The following is a 12357-nucleotide window of genomic DNA, read 5'->3' on the forward strand; positions in this document are numbered from 1 at the left end:
TCCTTAGGTGGTATATTCTGCAAGGCACGATTCTTTCTGCGTTGTCTTTTCTCCTCAAGAGTGATCCTGCGTGCGTTCTCAAAAGCATCGGCAGCGTTATTGGTAGATAAACCTCTAGTATTACTGTGACTGCCTTACATAAATGATATAGATCTTCATTGGGTTATTTTATATTCCCACATGAAACTGCAAATTATTTGCAAGTACCCACTTTGATAGCTTCACCTTTCTGTTCAGATCTTCAGCAAGAACGAAGGTCATGCAACTGTAGTGTCCTGTGGCAACTGTGTAATCTACTAATATTTAAACACCAGACATTTGTTTGTTGTTAATACTGAAGGTAAGAATTGTGAAATAAAATGTTATCTGCCTTTACTTTGTACTCCCTGTCTTCAGGGAGATGACGTAATAATTTTAAACTTAAACCCATATGATGGGAGTTAACAAACAGTGATACCCTTGCTCACGGGCAAAAGAGAGCATGTTTGCAAACACATATTTTGGCATATGTATTTTAAGATGACAGGTCTTTAAGGGAATCAGATATTTTGTAATGTGAAAGGTCAGGTTTTCCATACTCAGAGGTTGACTATGTTTACCTGGAAAAGGTAGGTAAGGTAGATCGTTACTCTGACTCGGCTTTCACAGACCATGCTTCTCATGACACAGTGTGCCACTATGGTTAGTGCTGTAGAGAAAAAAAAGAAATAAAAAACATTTTTTTTTTGTTTGAAGTAGCACTGTGTTATCATTTTCCAAAGTATGTGTTGGAATGCTGCTGTTATTTTTGTTAGCTGTGAGGAAGGGTTCCTGACTGCAGCTTTTCTTTGAGTCTCACCATTTATAGCCTTTAATAGGTTTACTTTGTGCATGTGGTGCTGTTTCCCTTGTGCAGTTGTCTTTTCTTCTTTTCAAGGTAGTAGATTGGATCCATGCTCACATAAGGATTCATGCCCACTCCCACACCCTTCCCAGTTCTCTGAGCTGCTGAGGTGTAGGATTTTAAATAGAGTTGAATAGATGGAATTGATTAAAAATAGGATCTTGAAAAGTGAACTTCTGTGTTCAAAGAAGAAAACACAACACCGAAACAAAACACATTTATCTGTCAGTTATTCCTACATAGTTCCTGTCATGCGAGTATTAGTCAAGGTATGTAATGTATAGGAACTTTTCTCCAGCATATTTGTTTCACTTGCTCATTCACAAGCATGAAGTCACAAATAACAAGTTACTCTAGCAACAACCTCAGACAGTGTCTATAAACTTTCCGCACATTTATAGGGACTGATTGCACATCTATATACATTTTTTTCCTTATCATAGAATTAGTAGTTACATAAGAGCAGATGATTATCTTACAATACCCCTGTGTGGCACTGCTCCTGGTTTGTTTTCTTCAAAAGGCAGCAGATTTTTGTGTATTGCTGCAAACCATCCTGCTCAGTCACTGGGAGCTTATGTTGACATCTGGGAGAGAAAATCACTGAGAAACCTTTTGTAATACTGTTCAAGATTTCTATTTCCGCCATTGTTTGCTATCTTGGTTCTGCAATTTATGCAGGTGTCAGATAAAGCATGGGATTTTTTTTTTTTAGGTTGCTGTGTGTACTGCATGGTGTCAGACACAATGCAGGACTCTCAAGAAGTTCCCTGGGGGTGCAGCATCATACTGGTGTGTTGTATCTTTTGATTGTGACTCCCCTTGGTGGAAGCTCCTGATAATTTAGGGTGTTAAAGCTGCTTTGTGCCATGCCAGGGACAGAGTGAGCATTTGGGTGATTGTTGGGGTGTGCAGCTCGAAGACAGGTGAAACCCACAGTGATTGTTGCTGTTGGGAACCTTGAGCAACATGGGCAAGGGGACCTTGGAGTTATTAACTTGTTTATTGCATTCAGAGGTGGGTCTCCCAGAGCTCACAGGTGTGCTCTGCCTGGCTGTGAGATGATGCTTCCTGAAGGTGCTGCCTTGTGAGAACGATGGCGTTAAACAGCCTTTTGTCTTAGTTGTCACCCATTGCTTAATCCTGGTCCAAATACATATTTTTTGCTAGTAACATTGAGTACCAGATAAGATTCATTCTAACCTAATAGTCTACCACTTCTCCCTTATAATTTCTGAGTGATAATAGGTATCTTAACTGTCTACTTTTTTCAGGAACTACTTTGAATCCTGCTGTTACACAGGAGAATTTTCCAATCCTTTGCTTCTTTGGGTGAGGTGAACATTTTCCTGCTAGATGTGAGCCTGAAGTTTAGCTCTAGAAGACAAATTGCTGGAACTGGGATGACTGCTTTCAGAAGATGAACATGAGGCAGTTGATGTCTTGAGTTTATGGTCAGCGCATTGGCTGTACAGTAGTACTGTCGTAACAAAACATGCCCTGGGAGAATCAAAAGGGAGAATCTATAATCTGGGCTGAGGTAGCCACCAAATGTGTTTCATCAGGTTTATAATGCCTCCATTTCTGAAAGGTGTAAGGAAGCAAAACGGAGAGCAAAGTAACAGTGTTAGCATCTATCATCTCGTCCATCTGTGGTGAGCAGGAGGGACAGGTATTTTTGAAAAATCCCCATGACTGGATGAAAGTGTCATTTGACCTTTCTCAATAGCTCATTTGGAAATAAACTTTTTTATTGAAGGACCCATAATATATCTTAGGTATACTTATTGCATTTCTGCAAGTGAGCCATGAGCTCTAGTTTGATGAGAAACATTGGGATAACAGTGACATACATTCTTAACACAGCATAATGGCCATCGCAACGTACCTTGCTGGTGTATCTTTGGATCACCATCCTGAAGATCATCTGAGTAAAAACGTGTTGTAGGGGAACTATGAGACAATAGGGAATATTACTTTGAGAGAGAAGATGGACTGATGCATCTACTACCATGCAGACTATGGTAGCACTTTTTGGTGGATTGGTAAAGTGATTTGAGAGCTGAGCCTTTTCTTGTAGCAATAAGAAAAGTGAAAGAAATTTCTGGTTTTAATCAAGATTTTGTTTTCGAGTTCAGTTTCTTGCTGTAGTGTGGTGCATTGATTTTTGTGGTAGGAATGACAGCAATTGTATCCTTGTCCTAGTCTGGAGACTGGCTACAAACCAGTAGTTCAATTTGTTCCTAACTGCATTTTCTGATATGTGCTTAAAGTTTGGAGTGGATAGTATTGGACCCAGTATTGGCTTTTTCCTTTAGCTAAACAATTTTACTGAGTAATGACAATGCCTAGCTATTTTTACCTTAGTATCAGGGCAGTTTTATTGTCCTTTTGTTTTCCAGGTCTTTAAGTAGAAAAATTGTAGAAGTACACAGTCTAAATGTATTTTTACATAGCATCAATTAGCTATTCTTGGAAATTCTTGTAGCAGTTTTTGTTAAGATATGTACTACTTCCACCTTGGTTTCTGTACCTCCTTGGAAGGATTGGACAAACTGGACAAGGATTTTCCTGTCTGTGTGTAATTGGTAACTGTGTGTAGGTCCCTAATCTGTTTGTGTGCAAAAATACTGTGGTTCATTGGGAATATCCTTGTGGGGAAACTGTCTTATGAACAAACCAGCTGCATTTGTTCTGGGACTTGGACAGTAGGATCAAAGCTAGAAGGTAATTGCACAGTAAAGGAGACTTGTTAGCTTTGATGCACTTGAGGGAAGTGAAGGTTCCACTTATTGTGGTGGAGAAGCTGGACTGGGAATTGCCAAAGACTTATAATTGTGATGGAGTGTGGATGGATGTAAATAGTTTTGTTTGAGATTTGCTGTTTTTGTTAGCTAGCAAATTTTGCTTCACCAATGTGTGGGGTAGACTCAGCACAACTGTCTAGTTTCAATAGTGTTTATTCTGTATCTCTTCATACTGAATCAGCCTGTAGGATCTGAAAAAACTACTGGTTATTGTTAATAGCATTCATTTTTCTTAGATTTGCTAGGTGTTATTAGACAAAGGAATGCAGTAACTGCTGCTTAGTGTAAGGTTACACTTTTGCAAAGTGTAGTTGTAATGTTTGAGGATCAGAACTGCTTTTAAAAAATAAATGTTTTTGACTAAAGGCTTATTGTGCTCAGACTGATCAGACTGAATGTACCTGCTTGGTAGTTATCAGCTTCTCTTACAGTCCTTCTTACCCTAAGCCTTTGGGTGGTTATGCCAAATGCCATCTGACTACATTTGCTTGGGAGAAATACTCGGTTTACTGTTTGGGAGCTCTGGCAAGAAGGTTTTTGATCTGCATTCAGTGCCAGCTCTCCTTGTAGTTGTCTGGTTCTGTACTTCTCTGCTTGGTGAGCTGGTCCACATCTTGCTTCAAATCTTCCCTGTAATGCCGAGTTCTGCATCGTTCGCTTTCCACTGCAGATCACAGTGAAGTTCTTTTACTGCAGAAGGAATGGCAGTCCTTTTGCTGAGAGGAGAATGTGCATGTTGGACTAACAAAAAATGCTTACTGAGGCCGCTGAAATAGGAGACAGTACCCCAGACAGATGTTGATGCAGAACACTTGTAACCTGGGATGTGGGTGTGCTGATGGAAAGTGACCAAGGGGACTTGTTGGGTTAGAAGAAAGATTTGTGGTAGTATTAGTGCAAGTATGGAAGAAAGGTGATTTTCATCTAAGTAAGCAAGTTAGTTGTATTAAAATAAAAAATAGAGTGTTGTTTTAGCATAATACTTAAACAGTAGTAGTAGGTTTCTGATCTGAACTTTAACTAACTGCACTTCAACTGGTTTCCAGTATTCCAGTCATGCATTTAAACAAGGAGGTAAGGTCAAACCCTGGTTTGATCTCCTTTAGAGTCACACATATGAAGTGTATATGTATACTTTTAGCCAGAAGGAAACATTATGACGATCTAATGGGACCTCTTACATGAACTGGGCCACATGTGTTTGAGTCTTGCAGGTGGACTCAATAACTTGTGATGAAACTAAAGAATACCTCTAGAAGAGATGAGGTTTCAGTCTTGATTTGTGGTCTTTTAGTGGTGTGAAATTGTGTTCGTTAGTTGTGTTTAAGAATGGATGAACTTCAGAAAAATAATCTTAATTTCAACACAGGCTACTAGAGCTTGTGATCACTTTTTTGGGCTTTTCATCAAACATCTCTCTGTATATGCCTATGGATGATGTTCTCTAAAACTAAAGAGACTGAGCTCACCACTGTCTACCAGCAAGGCAGCCCTGCCACAGCTCTGACTCTGTACTTGAAGAAGGACTGCTCTCCGGCATCTTACCTGCTTGGTGTCAGGGGCAACATATTTACCTCTATCAACTTTCTCCTTCAACTGATTTCTATTCAGATTAAACCAAGAGAAAAGAACAATATGAAAGATGTTTATATCTTTTTCTTTGTTTAGGACTTTCTGTTGTCCCAATAAACTTTCTTTAATATTGTAGCCGTTCCAAGTATTCCAGTCACCTTTTGACTCTCTCCAGATTGTGACTACTAAAGTCATCTTTGCCATAATGGTGAGAAAGTTGAACGTTATATTTTTGCCATCAGATTAATGCTATATTGCCATAAATGCTGATTTTCCTACTGTCCTTTTTCTCTCTTGCCCACCCATGTTGTTGTTCTTTACTGGGTGGAACACACTTGATACGTTATTAGTCCTTTGTGTCTTTTGATATCATACACTCTTTGACAACCTATTTCTTCTACCTTATGAATGACAAATATATTAATACAATTGATTGGAAATGTAATATAATTTTCTTTGATTCTCAATGGATTCTGTTTTCTTGTGTTGTGCAGTTTTATTTTTCTGGGAAGACTTTTTGCATTTGGTTTGAGTATGGAAGTGAGACTGAAAATGCATGTGTGTGTAAATTGAGCATAAGTCAACGAGGAGAAAAGAGGTCTGCTGGAGAAAATTAAGATCAAGGTGCAAAGAAGTCTAAGGATATGAAGAGCTCCAGCATGCAAATCAATCTCTGTGTTACTGTCTCTCACTTACAGAGCTTTCCCTTTCTCTGTGCACCCTATGTCCGTCCCCCTTTGCTGAACGTTACTGCTAATGGGAGGGATTCAACATTTTTAAGTTCAATTCTTATATTGCCTGTTCTGTCTGGTTCTTCACACACATTATACCACGCATGTACACATAGTATGTTGGTAAAGACTTTCAGATGTCTACCTTAGGAATAAAAAAATCCCCACTGACATTTTCTGTACATTATCCCAACCTTTCCTGTAGAATGTTCTAACTTGGTTATAATCCTGCCCTTTAGTTTCTGTACGCCCTGTTGTCTCCTGTTTTTTTTTTTAATGATAAATGTTGTTTGTTGAAGAGCTTTCCTCAGTGAACCTTACTTAATAAAGTTACTGTTTTAAGTGTTAGTGTCTGTTACACAGAATTTTCTTGTAAAGAGCAGTAACAAACATTATTTCCCTCAGATCTGCTTTATCAAATGCCTCCTCAAGCAACTAGAGATGTTAGGCCTGCCACCTCATAGCTGGTTTTATCTTTGTGGAGAGAAGATTAAGTAAAATGGAGAAGTCTTTCCAGTAACAAAACACATTACCTAAGCCCAGTTATGTGAGAGTCAGTAAATATCACCTGAGTTGACTGGAAGAGAAGCAGCTTTTGTCTGTGGGTCACTTTTCATCAGGCATGCTACCTGTCAGCTTGCAGTCTTGTTGGCATCAGATTACTTAGCCCACCTTCAACTGCTGACATAACTGGGAACAATTTACAGAATGGTATGGAAAGTGATATTTTGACCTTTTCCAAAGTGGAAATCTGCTAGTAACAACTGTCATCAGGATCAGTTTTTGAGTCTGTGCGTGCAGCTTCAGCCTTGCCCATAGCTGGGTATGGATGAAAAGCTGAATTAAATACTTCTCTTAGCACTGGTATGGCTGCATTAGCATCAGTCCTCCTGAAGCTTCTAATGTAACTTAATAGAGGCTCTTTTCCTTAATTGGGGTCAGATACGCCTTTCAAAATGGACATTGGTGGATGACACACTGATGTACCAATTAACACAGTGTTAACCATACCTTTCCTCTCCTGTTTGCTGGGAAATGGAGGAAGGCCATGGTCTGCAACCACTGCTTGGCCTGCCAGTCTGCAGTGCTTCTGTGCATTCACTGACCTGACCAACTTCAGCCTATGGTTTGAAGAAACTAACTGTTCAAAAACACCACCTAAATTCCCTGATAATCAAAAGGGGGCTGAAAAATGGCAACTGGACTGTGAGCACAGCTCCCAAGTTTCTCAAGACTGTTAATTTCAGTGAAACCAAAGGAAAGTGAGTGTAAGTTCAGCTATCAGCATGTGCCTTTTCCTTTTTTTTTTTTTTCACCCCTGGCTTCTTTAGGCTTAGATTTCTGTGCAGTATAAAATTTAAACTTTAGGCAGATGAAGTGTGATACTGATTTATATTTAATGGCTATAAGTGTTTGAAATGTCATTTGTTTGCCTATACTATGACAAGATTCTGAACTGAAGCAGCATAGACATGGTTTTTTTGATTTCCACAAAATTCCCAATTGCTCTAGACTAACAGATTTTTACAAATAGGGTTAATTAAGTCTTTGCTTACAGTGATTATATTTAAGACAGCTTGCACTTTAGAAAATACACATTTTTACATTCCCAACGTCACAATTACACTTTGATTTTTTGCAAGTGGTTTCATGCAGATTTCTGTGCAAGCACAGAATTGGGATTCCAGCTGTGGACTTTGTCAGTTGAGTCCTAGCATAACTTCAGGCGTGGTTTTTCCCTTTTAAAAAGCCCTCTAAAATTTGATAAGAAACTTTAATCATACACTTTTTCTAAAATACTCTGGGTTTTGGTTTTTTGGTGGGACTTTTTTGTTGTCTTTTGTTTTTGCTCAGTTTTTAAATGATGCATTTAGGGTGAGGAAAAGCTTACTAAAGATTCTTTATTAAATATACATGTGAGGATGTAATGCTGTTGTACAGACTGACACTAGAAATGCACTTGCAGTCACATTTGCCTTTACAGTCTACATTGCTCTTAAGAGTCAGAAAGGGAGATAGTGTTTTATTGATAACGTTTCTGATGTCTAATTCTTAGGTGAGGGTAAGATTTTATGTCTTGCCCTTTGGCTGTTTATTCCTCATTACAGAGATGTTTTCCCAATTTTTTTTAAAATCCAGGTTTGCTTACAAAGTAATTTACTTTTTATTAGAAATAGGTTGATGTTCTGTATTGACTTATCTGATGATGGTTATTATACTGGCAAGCAAGATTTTATCAAAGTATCCTGAAGAAGGAAAGGGAAACTCTATAGCAGGCACAGACTGAGGGGATGAATCCACTTACTGCCAAAAGCAGCAAATGGATTGTATGGTGTGTCAACCATGATAATACCGATGGACTTACTCCATAGTGAGTTGAATATTTTTTGATTCAGTGTTTTGGGACAAAAGAGTGTAACTATTTGGGGTTTGTGGTGGTAAATGTAACTTAGATTTTAGTTGGAACTGGCTAGTTGTCTGATCTGCAGAAAATACAGATACTCTGTGTTCTGAATTCACCTCATCAGAAAGATCTACACTGTAAGTTTAAAATGTTGGAAGTAATAAACCAGAAAAATACATTGAAATTCAGTCTTTTATGGAGCTACTTTCTTGGAAAAGTTTGTAAGAGTATTTTATTCTTGCCATTTATCAGTTGTGGGCTGTGTATGGTACTCTGAAATCCTTGGGTGAAAGGTACTGGAAGCGTAAAAATCTGTATGGTAAAGATGGTGTAATGCTGCATCCCAGCAGAGAGGTATGTTGTAAAGATTTGATTCTTCAATGTCTTTATGACTTGTTACTGTGTGCTTGTTTAAGAATTGCAGGATTGCATAAAGAAAGCAGTTAGAACAAAAATCTTGAATATCTTTACGTAAAGTGTGAAATGAGTAAAATAAACATGGCCAGCTAAAGCAGTACCTAATTTATGTAAGGTGAACATTTATTTTCCTCACTCGTTCTGTTGTTTGAGTTCTTTTTAAATGACACTTTGACATCTTTTATATAAATTATGCATATTAATGTAATTGTATTTACTTGTAGGTGGCTCTAACCAAGAGAGCTGATCCAGCTGAGTTGAAAACAATATTTTTGAAGGTATGTGTAAAGTAAATATTTTACTCTTTCTGCTTAAATTTTTCGTATCTTTTGCTCCATTATTGCAGCATACAACTCTTGATATTTTTTCTAACCATTAATCATTCTCTGTATTATTACCATGTTAGACTTAAATACCATTATCAGAATTGAACAATGCTCACCAAGAAACCACATACATTCCTGAGTGATTATTGTATTGACTCAGAAGAAGTATTGCTATCTTAGAAAAAACCCTCATTGTTCAGAGAATGTGGTAGGAGTTTCAGTATTGTTCCTACACGTGGTAAAATGTTCGTGTAGACACCTTGCTGTTAGACCATTTGGTAAATTTTCTTATTCCGTCCTCGTTTCCTTTCTTCCTTTACGGTTATCTCTGCTTCTCTAATTTCTAGAAGTATTGGGAAGATCACCTTGTGAAGTGCTGGCCATATTTATTATATGACTAAAATTCTTTCTGTCTTGGCCTGCTGTAGAAGTATGCAAGTAAAGAAATGACTCATTTACTTGCTTGTGTACTTGAGGGAAGTGTGTTTTAGTATTTTGCTGGAAGCTGGGATGTGATTATCCAACTGTACTCCATTCCTCTGAGACCCCACTTGAAGTACTGCATCCAGCTCTGGGGCCTTCAACACAAGAAGGATATGAACCTGTTGGAGTGAATCCAGAGAAGGGTCACAAAGATGCTCAGAGGGCTGAAGGAGCTCTCCTATGAAGACAGACTGAGAGTTATGATCGTTCAGCCTGGAGAAGAGACTCCAGGGAGATCTTACTGCGACCTTCCAGTACCTGAAGAGGGCCTGCAAGTAATGTGGAGAGGGCCACTTTACAAGGACATGTAGTGAGAGGACAAGGGGGAATGACTTTAAACAGAAAGAGAGTAGATTTAGATTAGATATTAGGAAGAAACTCTTACTGTGAGGGTGGTAAGACCCTGGAAAAGGTTGCCCAGAGAAGTTGTGGATGCCCCATCCCTGGAAGTGTTCAAGGCCAGGTTGAATTGGGCTTTGAGTAACCTGGCCTAATGGAAGATGTATGTGCCCCTGGCAGGGAGGTTGGAACTAGATGATCTTTAAGGTCCCTTCTAACCCAAACCAAATTATTGTATGATTCTGTGAAACTGACTTTCTTTGACCTGTTTCCTAAATTTAAATAACTATTCCTAGCCTTCCTAAGATTTATTAGTACAGTATCTATATTAGCTTGGTATTCTGGTATGAAAAAAAAAAGAATACAGAAATTGGTGGCCCTGAATAATGTATGCAAGGTAGGTGCCACAGTGTTGTAATCTGAATTATTTTTATGAAGGTGTTGAGTGCCTAAGAGAGCTCCTACATTTCCAAGTTCTCCTCTCCACCTTCGCTCTCTCCAGTATCATGCCCCACTCTCCATGTACTTCTTGGTATGTTTTCCATTGTCCCTTATGAGCTATTCTTAACAATATGTGTAGGTGTCAGAATGTATATTGCCAGTATTTATAGTTTTATCATATACTGTCAGTATTTATAGCTCTGAAATCAGATTTTTAGTTGAGAAAACTACGATTTAACTTATTAAGTCCTGGAATCTTCTGTCTGTCAGGAGAGCAAAAAGACTCTTGAAAAAGAATGGGTTATGTGATTTACAGAGGTGTATGCTTAAAGAGCAGGAGCAGGGCTGCAGATAAGGCACACAGTAGACCACTGACCTGAGAAGATGGTAGCAGTGAGAGAAGAAATAAACACACTAGAGAGAAGCCTGGTCCCTTCTGCAATATGAGGTGATGCTCATTTGGAACGGGGGGAGGTTGGCTAGTTGGTTTGCCGAGAATAGTGTGAAAATTGTTTCCTACCTGCCTGTGGGCGTTTCTGAAGGTTGTAGCACCCTTACTGTTTCGGTGGATTGAATGGGTCTTACTTGAGCACACTAAATGCCACCTCTGGCTTCTTTTTCTTCCTTTTCTGCTTCCCCTTTCACTGAAAAGGAGTCTCAGTAACGTGGAGTAATGGAATATGAGCTAAACATTTTGTTCAGTGTAATACAGAATTGTCGTGCCACTTACTAGTGAGAAGGAAAAAGCATGAGTGAATGTGGTATGTTGTTTCATGCTCTACAGATAAGTGATGGCCAGTGTTAATTAAGCTGCTTCAGATGATTTTAAGTGGTGAGGCCAATACAGTTGCTTCTGCGGATAGTGGGATCTTCACTTACAAAATAACTTGAAACCATTACTTCTACTTCAATTAAGAATTAAAAAATATGATCACCATGAAGGAGTGATACCCACAGTGTGGAAATAAGTATGAAACAATCAGCTTAAATGCAGTTGATTGCAGTCAACTTTTAGCATATTTAATATGTCAAACCCCTGATAAAATATTTGCAAATCTTACTTTAAATGGGATTGAACTTGTTATTACTTGACTATCTAAAATGTATGTAAATAAGTTAGCAAAAAGCTGTTACGTACTATTGTATAATATCAAATTCTCTGTGGGTGTAATTGCCAAAGTGGGGAAAAATAAAATTGTAAAGAACCAATTTTTAAATGTTTCTCCTCCAAACCCAATAGAATTGATGTTCGGGTTTTTTTCTGTTATGATAATTTCCAGGAGTACCTCTACTTTTTCTAAGTCTTCTACCATAACCCCTAAGAGATTAGATTTTAGTCAAAGTGATCAAGCTGACATTTTTCAAGGTCATTTTCTATAGGTAGTAGAGAGTACATGATTGGATTTCAAATACACTCGAGTAAATCACAATGGCAAGAAACAGGGGGACCTGAAACCTTGTGCTGTTTTCTGTTATTGAGTGCCCTAGCAGGGGGTTAGCCTGGATGAAAAAAATGAAATATAGAAGGATAGGCTGTCTGACTTATTTGATTTGTTTCTCAATAGCAGCTGTGTTAAAAGTTTCTAAGGCTGGGATTCTGAAGGATTCTGTCTTTCTGCAAATGATTACATTGAAATCAATTGATCTTTTAGTTCTTTCAAAAGTATACAATTCAAAATTCCTTGCAGTGTAGAAACTAGAAAGTTTGCGTTACAGTGTCTATTGAAAAAGGAATCCTTAAGCACTAACCAATATATAGATGCCAAAGCAAGTTATGTTTTGTTTGGGCTTGATTCTCTGAAGCCTTGTTTCTTGAAGATATTGTTGTACCTGAAAATGGTATTTATATAGCACTATAAGAAAATAATCTACTTACTGTTACACTTTGGCATCCCTCTGAGAGTTATATGCCTACAGCAGGTATAACGGTATGCTGCAGGCACCGGTAAGAAAT

At 38.3% G+C, this 12357-nt stretch overlaps 1 protein-coding gene across 5 annotated transcripts in view; it reads left to right on the plus strand.

Moving 5' to 3' along the window:
- SLC25A13 (solute carrier family 25 member 13) overlaps positions 1 to 12357 on the plus strand; it is a 101729-nt gene that overhangs the window by 14438 nt on the left and 74934 nt on the right. For 3 of the 5 annotated variants that reach the window (XM_027749164.2, XM_027749163.2, XM_027749162.2), the window contains one exon: positions 9039 to 9092. In XM_027749164.2, coding sequence (XP_027604965.1) covers positions 9039 to 9092 — 54 coding nt within the window. Of the gene's footprint in view, positions 1 to 36; positions 8752 to 9038; positions 9093 to 12357 lie in introns of those variants that run through there. The other 2 variants (XM_039388632.1, XM_039388633.1) reach the window with 2 other exon arrangements.

The sequence above is a fragment of the Pipra filicauda genome, unplaced genomic scaffold, assembly GCF_003945595.2.
Source record: "Pipra filicauda isolate LSUMZ 115617 unplaced genomic scaffold, ASM394559v2 scaffold66_size7647185_pilon, whole genome shotgun sequence".
Classification (NCBI taxonomy): Eukaryota; Metazoa; Chordata; class Aves; order Passeriformes; family Pipridae; genus Pipra; species Pipra filicauda.